At 47.2% G+C, this 10612-nt stretch overlaps 1 protein-coding gene across 5 annotated transcripts in view; it reads left to right on the forward strand.

The window, feature by feature from the left end:
• Dnmt1 (DNA methyltransferase 1) overlaps nt 1-10612 on the forward strand; it is a 53183-nt gene that overhangs the window by 28888 nt on the left and 13683 nt on the right. For 3 of the 5 annotated variants that reach the window (XM_050125460.1, XM_050125457.1, XM_050125461.1), the window contains 10 exons: nt 3130-3164; nt 3448-3493; nt 3586-3666; nt 3743-3852; nt 4943-5397; nt 6089-6240; nt 6559-6746; nt 6838-7021; nt 8843-8940; nt 9041-9188. In XM_050125460.1, coding sequence (XP_049981417.1) covers nt 3130-3164; nt 3448-3493; nt 3586-3666; nt 3743-3852; nt 4943-5397; nt 6089-6240; nt 6559-6746; nt 6838-7021; nt 8843-8940; nt 9041-9188 — 1497 coding nt within the window. The remainder of the gene's footprint in view (nt 1-3129; nt 3165-3447; nt 3494-3585; nt 3667-3742; nt 3853-4942; nt 5398-6088; nt 6241-6558; nt 6747-6837; nt 7022-8842; nt 8941-9040; nt 9189-10612) is intronic. The other 2 variants (XM_050125458.1, XM_050125459.1) reach the window with 2 other exon arrangements.

A 10612-nucleotide genomic window follows, 5' to 3' on the forward strand; every position in this document is an offset into this window, starting at 1 on the left:
AAAAAAAATCTCTAAGAGGGAAGGACTTGTTGTGAATAGAACCACAGTACACAGTGACTAAAACCCCAGCACGTGTCTAGTCTGCTAGGATTGTAGTCTTGCAGGGTTAATTTGTATTGTTGAGACAAGGTCTCCTTATATACATGGCCTGGCACCCCCGGTGTTGAACTCGGGCGTCTGCATGTCGACTTGCTTCCTGTCTGCTTTTTTTTACAGCATGAGCTGTGACCTACATTAAGATCTAAACTACATTAAACCAAGAAAACAAAAGCTGGGCAGTGGTGATGCCCACCTTTGATCTCAGTACTTGGATCTACAGAGCAAGTTCCAGGACAGCCAAGGCTATACCAGACCCTGTCTTTGGGGAGGAAAAAGAAAAAAGATCTAAACTATATGCAGTGAATTTCATGCTACTTAATGACCTCAATATGTTCCAGGAAATTAGCCATTAAACTTTGTCTAAAGAAGTTAAACTTTAATTTATGTAGTTAACAAAAACAAAGATCTGCAGATTGCTATATAGTCACAGATCATGTATCACTGTCTTCTAGATGGTCCATAGCTGATCAGAGAATCGTTATGTGGCTCAAGTTTGTTACAAATAATGTTAGAAGATCTCAGCACAGGCTCCAATTTATGGAAAGTGTCCTGGGTTTTCCGAGCTTCTTAGTTGTCTCTTTGGCCTGTTTCTTGCTGTTGGCTGCTCTCTAGGAACTCTGGAGGTGTGCTGAGCCAGTGGCCCCCTGTGATGAGGTTTGTAGCCCAGGCTTTGGCACTGTGGACTTTGTCCAGTGTAGTGTCCATCCTTTCAGCTTCTCATATCATTTGTCTTTGAGTATTGGAATGAGAGCCAAGTCTTTATGTCTGCTCGGCAAGCGCTCTGCAACTTGAGCCACACTGTCAGTTCTAACCCAATGTTTTTATTCTTTTTGGTTTTTTGAAACAAGGTTTTTATTCTGTAGTCCAGGTTTACCTCAATCCCGTGTCTGTCTGACTGCTGGGATGTAGACATGAACCATCATACTTGCTTCACCTAATGTCTTAGTGTTGTCTAAGACTGAGTAGAAGTTGCCGAGTGCAAGAAGCCGATTCTCTTTTGCTTGTTTATGGGAGTTCATTTGAAATTGCTTTCTTTGTGCGTAGTCTGTCTTGGCAACTGGAGCCATATTTATTTTCTCGTTGCTTGAGATAGTGGTGTCTGGGGTCAAACCTCCATGGTTGCTAGTGAGGCCACTCCGGTGACCACGTAGCCTGTGCAAGGCTCTGGATTCCCTACCCAGCTCTGCAAAAGGAAAGTGAAAGGTTGAGAGGGAGCCAGACGTGGAGCTATGACTACTTTCAAAGCACCTAGGGGCAAAGACAGGGTCACTTTAAGCTCCCAGTTAGCCAGTAAGACACAGTTAGCCACAGCCTCTGGTCACTGTGTTTCCAGATGGTGCCACCTTCCAAGTTTCAACAAAACAGCCAACAGCTTTGTATCTGCAAGAGACAGGACTGGCCAGATCCAGAACCTGGGAAACCAGACTGCCTTCCACAAGTTAGGACTACATAGTTGAAACACATAGGCTACGTAACACTTGGTCAGTAGTGGGTCACATACCTGTCAGGTCCTGTGGTTATCACGTAGTGCCCTCATAGCCATCTGAAGGTACTGTCATAGTGCATTGTCTATCTCTTGTATGGGTCCTGATTCGAACTGTAAAAATGGCACAGGGGAAGCAGGGAAAGGAGCCTCATACCCATAATCCCAGCATCAGGAGGCAGAGGCTGAAGGATCTAGAATTCAATGTCAGCCTGAGCTATACATAGTCAGACAATCTTGGAAAAAAAAATATTTAATTGAAGACTTGACAGTTTCATGAGAGGTTGGTTTGAAACGCACACATCAACTAACCTACCCTTTCCTAGACAAGGAGCACATTTAGGTGTCAGAGAAGAATAGTGCTGCTTCCAAGTGATTCTGTGGAAACCATAATCCAGAGTATCGGTGCTCTGGAGCTAGGATGCTTAGGGATGGGAGAGCAGTGTGGGACCTTGGCTCGAACAGGTTTGACATTGTATGGGAGGAGGCACCAGAGTTTACTCCAGCTCCTTTACTTACAGTTGCAGTTCTGACCTACAGAGTAGCCACAACCCTATGCTCAAGAGGCAGGAGGCAGGCAGATCGCTTCAGTTTGAGGCCAGCCTGGACGATAGAGGAACTTATTTCCAGGCCAGCTAGGGCTACATAGTGAGATCCTGTCTCAAAATAAAGTAGCAACATGACTTTCCTTTTTGCATTTTGAAAGTCCTTTTAAATGGAAGTGATTCTCTATGTTGCCTTTCTCAGGGTACCTGCGATAGGCATCTCCAGTAATGCATGTAGTTTTTGAAGCTTGTGGTTTCAAGACGTCCATGTTTAGGAGGACCCTACAGTTAGCTGTTAGAGAGACTGCTCTGGCTCCCAGAGCACCTCAGTGTTGCTATGCCCTCACATAGCACAAGGAGAGACTAGACTCTACTGTCCTTCTTATAAAAATGGCATGTCTTTTGTATCAGCACCTCCTGTTGGGGCCTTTTTGTTTTTTTGCTTTTTATTTTGTTTTTTTCAGAACAGTTTCTCTGTGTATCCCTGCCTGGCTGGCTTCAAACTCAGATATCTGCCTGCCTTTGCATCCCAAATGCTAGGATTAAAGGCACATGCCATCACCACCTAGCTCTTTTTTTTTTTTTTTTTGAGATTGGGTCTTGCCAAGTATCCAAGGATGACCTCCAACTCATGGTCCTCCTGCCTTAGGTTTCTGAGTACTGGGTTAGGGCAGGCTTTTCATGGGATTTGGACGTTGGTGTAATTTGGGCCTTAGTACCTGACCCTTTACCAGCTTTCTTCCTGAGATTTGTGACAATCACATATAGGAAGGTGTCCCCCCTCCCCCCCCCGGGGGGGGAGAGAGGGTGGTCTGTCTATTGGGTGTCCTGGAACTCGTTTTGTAGACCAGGTTGGCCTCAAACTCAGGTCCACCTGCTCCCGCCTCCTGAGTGCTGAGATAAAGGAATGCACCACCACTATCTGGCATATAGGAAGTTCTTAATCTAAAGTGCCGTTCAAGCCTCAGGTGTCCTGACTCTGTTCTTCTTGCTCCTGTTTAGGAAGAAAAGAGACGAAAAATGACGCTCAAAGAACCGTAAGCACTTCGCTTTCCCTTACAGAGCAGGTGATGCTGTTAGGCAGTTCTAGAGAGGGGTGAGAGGAGGCTGTTCAGCGAACTGCTGCACCAGCCTTAACCTTCTGTGGATCAGAGTGGAAGCAGGCACTTAGCTTCTGCCGGGCAACCTCAGTACCATGATGGCCACTGTGGATATTGGCACCAGCATGCCTGGGCTAGCTTAGGAAGAGTTGGTGCAGGGCTGATGGTGGGTAGCGTATTCCAGTTTGATGAAATGCCAGCAACCTTGTGCTTCTTCCAGAGTGGAGAAAAAGGCGGCTCGAACCAAATCGGCCGTGATCCCAAAGGTAAGGGCACCTCCAGGAACTTGGCCAGCAACAGCACAGGAGTTCCTAGATGTTGGAGAGCTGCCCTGAGGCCGTACCTGTTCTTCCCACAGACGGATTCACCACGGTGCCCCCAGTGCGGCCAGTTCCTAGATGACCCTGATCTGAAGTACCAGCAACACCTTCCAGATGCTGTGAGTCCGCGCTCTACCTTCACCCTGTCCTCTCCTGCCTCCTGGTATGCCCATGTCCCTGTCCCCTGTCCTTCAGGTGGACGAACTCCAAATGTTGGTCAGTGAGAAACTGTCCATCTATGAATCCAACTCGTCTGGATTTGAAAGCTACGAGTCATCTCCCCAGCACAGGGTGACCTGCTTCAGGTAACTGCCATGCCCTGTGGGTGTGTTCTGCTGATGGACACCTGTGTTCAAGGCATCTAAGTGTAGTCATTACTTCTAATCATAGGGCTTCTCAAGCTGCCCTCCTTTTGACAATAAGCTAAGAAGCCAATTAAGGTTGAATAGACTTCAGCCACAAATACAATTTTATTATTGCTGTTTGTTTTCTGGGGTTTTTTGCAGCCTGGGCCAGCCTCAAACTTGATAAGTAGTCAGGATGACCTTGAATTCCTGGCCTTCTGTGCTAACATTCCCAGATGTGTAGTGCTCTGTGCAATCCAGAGCTTTATTTACATCAGGCAAGCTCTTCACAGCCGAGCCATGTTTCCAGCCCTGGCTTTGGAGAAGCAGGACCAGATGTGATGAGGCTGAACCCACAAGTCCTTCTGGGTTGTGTGGTGGAAGGGGTCCCCTCAGGAGCACCCATCATTCCTGAGTGCTCTTAGATATTGAACCCACCATGGGCTGGAGTTTGGGGACTATTGGGTCAAGATCACTGGGTGTGGCTGTGGCAATACTCCCTGCAGTTGGTTAGTGGCTATATCTTTCTCCCTACCTCTGACGTGGTAGATCTGCCCGTGATCTACAGGGCTTTGCCCTAATAGGCAGTAGACCTGTGGGGCCAGTTAAGATTGTTTGTAGATAGCAGTCAGCTGTAAATCCCACTGTGGCATCCTCAGAACTGAAGCCAGGCTTCTCCTTCATTCAGTTACATAGCCTTTTTTCTGGTGGGGAAAGATGGCTGAGGGCGTGCAGCCCTTGGCTGAGTGTGGCCAGTGAACAGGCCTTATGCAGGATCAGTACTGGTACTCCAGTTCTTTTTAGTCTGGAGAGATAAATCAGCAGTCAACTCCAGCTGCTGATACCTGTGTAGGCAGCTCACAACCAGCCAATTATAACTCCAGCATGTGGTGTGTGGTATTTGTCACACAAGAGTGGTGTGAGACACTGTTGGGTGGTGGATATTGCTGAGTCCAGAACCCTCACTTAGTCTGGGTACCTTGAGTCTGACGGAGATTTATGGTCATCGTTGCGGAGCTGGGTGGTGAAGTAATGTTTGTTGCCTGTGTAGTGTATATTGCAATAGAGGTCATCTGTGTCCTGTTGACACTGGTCTTATTGAGAAGAACATTGAACTCTACTTTGCTGGTTGTGCCAAAGCAATTTATGATGAAAATCCATCTGTGGAAGGTACGTGTACTGGTAAAGGTATGTGCAATGTTCAAGGGTTGTTAAAGAAGCGAACAAAACATGGGAGGCAAGATAGGGGAGGCAAGATAGAACCCATGGGAAGTACTGCTTTGAGAGGAGAGCTCAAAGTCCTGCCATTAACTGAGCAAAGTGAAGAGGCTGCATGCTGGCTGAGGTTTTCTAGCTGGAGAGAGAGCTGTGAAGTCACCATGTCTAGTCTCTTAGCGGGACTTTTTTCCACAGGTGGTGTTAATTGCAAAAACCTGGGGCCGATCAATGAGTGGTGGATCACTGGCTTTGATGGCGGAGAAAAGGCTCTCATTGGCTTCAGCACCCGTAAGTTTCTGCCTGGTCACAAGGGTCTCATCAGGCACAGGGAGGACCTCGTGACCTGTGTTCATCTTTACTGGCCTGAAAGCTGATCCTCCAGTTGTATGACAATCAGGTGTTTACAACTCAGATGAGTGCTGACCTCAGCTGACTCATTTCCACCTGGCTCCTGCAAGTCCTGCTGGACCTTAGCGAATAGAGAAGTTGGATTCTTGTGGGTTAGGTTGTGGAGTTTTAAATTTTAGATTGTTCTGGAAGCTTGGAAGACATATACTTGCCTGTGTTCAGCCTGGAGGCCATCAGATTGAGATGACTTTAAATTTTTCTTTGTATTTATGTGTGTGAGTGTGTGCACCACAGCATACGTATGGGATAGTAGTAATTGATTCTCTCCTTCTACCATGTAAGGCCCTGGATCAAACTCAAGTTGTCAAGCTTGTAGTAAAGTGCCCTTATCTGCTGAGCCATTTTACTGGCTCTGAAACAGTTTTTTAAAATGTAGTACCTGCTGGACATAGCAGACAACTGCTGTCCTAGCTACTCAGGAAATTGAGGAGTTGGGGCTAGCCTAGGCAACGTGACAGGACCCCGTTAAATAAACCAGTCATCTGCATAAATGGTAGGTGCTGGAGGAGCTTGAAATGCTCATAATCACCCTAATTGGACTATCTTCAAAAACCAAGTCATGTTCTTCCAGCATTTGCGGAATACATTCTGATGGAACCCAGCCCAGACTATGCGCCAATATTTGGGTTGATGCAGGAGAAAATTTACATCAGTAAGATTGTGGTTGAGTTCCTGCAAAGCAATCCTCACGCCGTCTATGAAGACTTAATAAATAAGATCGAGGTGAGAGCTTTTACCTTCTCTAGGGTTTGGATCCACATGTACACAGCATGGTTGATGCTAGAGAAGACTGTTCAGAATCAGAACCTTCCACTACCACTAGAAGATTAATGCAACAGGCCTGGGGGCGTGGCTTACTTGTAGTGCCCCTGTCTCGAATCCCCAATGGGGGCCTAGGTGCGCAACTTTTGGTACATTGCTTGTCTAGCATACATGAAATACTAGGGTCCCCTCTCCCAGCCTTACAAGGAGGCAAAACATTAGAAACATCTGATCGTTTCTGTTTTGTTTTGTTTTCTTTCTCTCCCCCCCAAACCAAAGACCACTGTCCCTCCTTCTGCCATTAACCTGAACCGGTTCACAGAAGACTCCCTGCTGCGCCATGCCCAGTTTGTAGTGAACCAGGTAGAGAGTTACGATGATGCCAAGGATAGTGACGAGACACCCATCTTCTTGACTCCCTGCATGAGAGCCCTGATCAAGCTGGCTGGGGTCACTCTGGGACAGAGGTAAGGATGTAGCAAGAATCAGATGGGAGACTTAAGACCAGAGAAGGCAGTCTTATGTCTGGTTCCCTAAAATGGTGGCCATCTGTCTCAGGCGAGCGGAGAGACGCTATAACCTCAAAGATTCTACTAAGGAGAAGGACAAAGGGCCCACAAAAGCCACCACCACCAAGTTGGTCTACCAGATCTTTGACACGTTCTTCTCAGAGCAGATCGAGAAGGACGACAAGGAAGACAAGGAGAACGCCTGCAAGCGCCGGCGCTGTGGCGTCTGCGAGGTGAGCAGGCTAGCCACACCGTGAGCCATCCTTGGCTCTTCCTGAGATGTTTAGGAGTCAGTACTTTGGGGGAGCTGTCTGCCTTGCTGGACAGGTGGGGTTGAAGTCAACAAGAGTGTCCAGGGCCTTTTAGGTGGATGCCATTGACTACATAGTCTGGTTTCCTGAGAGACGTCAGCTCTACCTCCATGTCCTGTGGGTGCTGAGAGAGGGCGTGGGTGCTGAGAGAGGACTAGCCCAAGAGCCAGAGTCGCCCCTCAGGCCACATTACACTTGTACTTCTGCAGAAGCTCTAGCAGAATTCCAGTGCTTCTCTCAGCTTAGATCTGTGGCTGCAGGGAAGGCCTCTTGATATGACTTGGGTCTTAATCTAGCTCAGGCTGGCCTGGAAGTCTCTATCCTACCTTATTCTTCCAAAAACTGGGTTTATAGACCTGCGCCACCATGGCTGGCTCTTGTGAGTACTTTTGTGTCAATGGTCTTGGAATCAACCTGTGTCATTAACACACAACCCAAATTAAAAACAAGAACAAAACCCTCAAATGATGTGGTTAAGCTGGAGGCACGAGCCTATCCCGGCAATGGGGGCAGTGAGGATCAGGATTTCAAGGTCGTTCTCAGTTATAGTGAGTTTGAGGTCAGCCTGGGCTACAGCATATACTGAACCATAGCCTGCATGTGCGTGTGGATTCTAAGGCAGCTTTGTAGGCAAGGCTGTCCTGAACCTGCTGATGCTCCTTCCCCTGCCTCCTGAGAGCTAAGCTTCTGGGTGTTGTACTGCATGCCCAGTCCTGTGAGATCAGTTGTGTCCCAACACCAGCTTACGGGACATGCCTTATCTTATGCTATCAAAGGAACTTAAGTGTCCTGAGAGCTCTGAGTGAGAAGAGAAGACTGTTACGTGCTATTCTTAGTACACAAGGGACTGCTAGGTTCTTTAGAGGAAGTCACCGTAACCGTGTGACACACTCAGGTGTATTTTTGCAGTTTACTGTTTTGACTTTCCCTGGGTGTAGTAGAGCCTCGCTGCTCCTTCGCCTACAGTATCATCCGTCCTTTTCTCATGGTATAGGCCTCCTCGGGATGCCCGTCCTCACCTTGACTTTTTCTCCGTGTCCTTGTATTTGATGTTAATTCCTTTTAAAGTTGTTGTTGTCTGTTTGTTTCTGAACAAGGGAGCTGGGTGCTTGGTTCCTTTTGATTACCTTATTCTCGTTTTTTGTTAGTGACTGTCCCCACTGACTGCTTGTGAGTTTCCAGGGAATGCTCAGCACCCTGTGTGCCTCCACATACTCAGACGCAGAGGCCCCTTCTCAGGGTACAATGTGTGTCACCTGTGCATATCTGTCACAGGACCTTAGTCATAGCTGGATGACCTGATACCTGATGCAGGTTAAGTCTGAGTAGTTGTCAATACTTAGGGAATGCATGGGAAAAGTCTGAAGTGCTCAGCGCAGATGCGGTGTGCTTTCACACTTACTAGTTGAGGGTGTGCACAAAGGCTGCAGTGTGCACGTGGAGATTGGAAGTAACTTTGGAGTTTTAGTCTTGCTGTGGGTCTTGAGCATTGAACTAAACTTAGGAAGCTTGGTACTTTTACCCACCAAACATCTCGCTGACCCTGAGCAGGCATAGTTTTGAAAGTTCCGGGCTGGTGTGGTGATGCATGCCTTAATTCCCACCCAGCATTTGTCTGCAGAGGCAGGTGGATCTCTGAGTTTGAGGTCAGCCAGTGCTATGTAGAGAGACCTTGTCTCAAAACAAACCAAACAAAAGTTCCTCCCTATGAATGGCTGGTTGATCCACCCTTTTATTTTTCAGGTCTGTCAGCAGCCTGAGTGTGGGAAGTGCAAAGCCTGCAAGGATATGGTTAAGTTTGGTGGCACTGGGCGGAGTAAACAGGCTTGCCTCAAGAGGAGGTAGGCTTTGCTATGTTCTGTTCTGGTGGCAGAGGCAACGACATGGTGTGGTGCTGACAGGATGCTTTCCCAGGGGTTGACTGCAGAGTGTGTTCTGCAGGTGTCCAAACTTGGCTGTGAAGGAGGCAGATGACGATGAGGAAGTTGATGATGACATCCCAGAGGTGCCGTCACCCAAAAAGATGCATCAAGGGAAGAAAAAGAAACAGAACAAGGATCGCATCTCCTGGCTCGGACAGCCCTTGAAGGTGAGGCCTCTTCCTCTTACGTGCTGCTGCATGCCTGAGCCTAGCCCTGCAGCCAGGAAGCCGCAGGCTCACCTGTGAGATGCAGGCTGCAACCCAGCTGCTGTCCCGTCCCCCCCTTTCCCCATACTTAGGAGTAGAATGCAAGGCCTCAGGCACTCTAGGCTGGAGCTCTACAACTGAGCCACACCTCAGCCTCACTGGTAAATCCTGAGATGACTCTATAGCCCAGGCAGCCCATATACTTCTACACTTTACATTATTCCATTTCAGCCTCCCAATTGCTAAGGTTACAGACATGTGCCACCATGTCAGCCTTAGGTTGGTTTTTTGTTTTTGTTTTTTGTTGTTGTTATTTTGTTTTAATTTAAGACGGGGTTTCTCTAACTGTCCTGGAACTCCCCATGTAGACCAGGCTAGCCTCTAAGGCAGATCTGCTTGTTTCCTGAGTGCTGGGATTACAGGCGTGCAATACCGTGCCAAGTTTAATAGAAATGATTAAACTGGACTGTGGTGGCACATGCCTGTAATCCCAGCACCTGGATGGTAAGCAGATCTGAGTTTGAGGCCTGGCTGATCTACAAAATGAGTTTCAGAACAATCAGAGCTACAGAGAGACTATCTGAAAAAAACAAACAAAAATTAAAAATAATTTAAGCTGGATGGTGGTGGTGTACTCGTTTAGTACCAGCACTTGGGAGACAGAAGCAGGCAGATCTCTGTGTTTTAGGCCAGCCTGGTCTATAGAGCAAGTTCTAGGACAGCCAAGGTTATACAGAAAAAGGCATTCATTCAGAAGCCTTGGTTTGGTTTGTTTTAAAGATAGGCTCTCACTTTATAGCCCAGGTTGGGTTAGAACTTAAATTTTTTTATAAATTTTCAGATTTATCGCGTGTAAGGTTTTTTTTTTGTTTTTTTTTTTGCTTATATGTATGTACATGAACCATGTGCATGCCTAGTGCCCACAGAGGTCAAAAGAAGGTATGGAATCCCCTGCAATTGGAGTTATAAATGGTTATGAGCCACTGTGGGTGCTAGGAACTGAACCCAGGTTCTCTAACAGCAAAAAGTACTTTTCACTGCTGAACCCTGGACCTCTTGATCCTTTGCTTTGTTTCAGCCTTTCAAGTTTTGGGATTACAGGCATGTGCTGACAATCCCAGCAAATCACGCCTTTTTTCTTTTGAGTTAGGGTTTTACCGTGTAACTCTAACTGGCCTAGACCTAATGTAGGCTAGTTAGGCCTGTTAGGATTAAAGGTGTGTACTATTACACCCGGCTTTCTTGATTTCATTTCGTTTATTTGTGGATGTACACACATGCCAGAGCATGCATGACTCAGAAGACAACCTACGTGAGTCCCTTCTCCATAGAGTGGGTCTTAGGTCAGACTTAGTGACAAAACTTTATCCACGCTGGCCAGGTGG

This window comes from Alexandromys fortis, unplaced genomic scaffold (genome assembly GCF_014885135.2).
Source record: "Alexandromys fortis isolate MF-2015 unplaced genomic scaffold, M_Fortis_MF-2015_v1.1 scaffold_242, whole genome shotgun sequence".
Classification (NCBI taxonomy): Eukaryota; Metazoa; Chordata; class Mammalia; order Rodentia; family Cricetidae; genus Alexandromys; species Alexandromys fortis.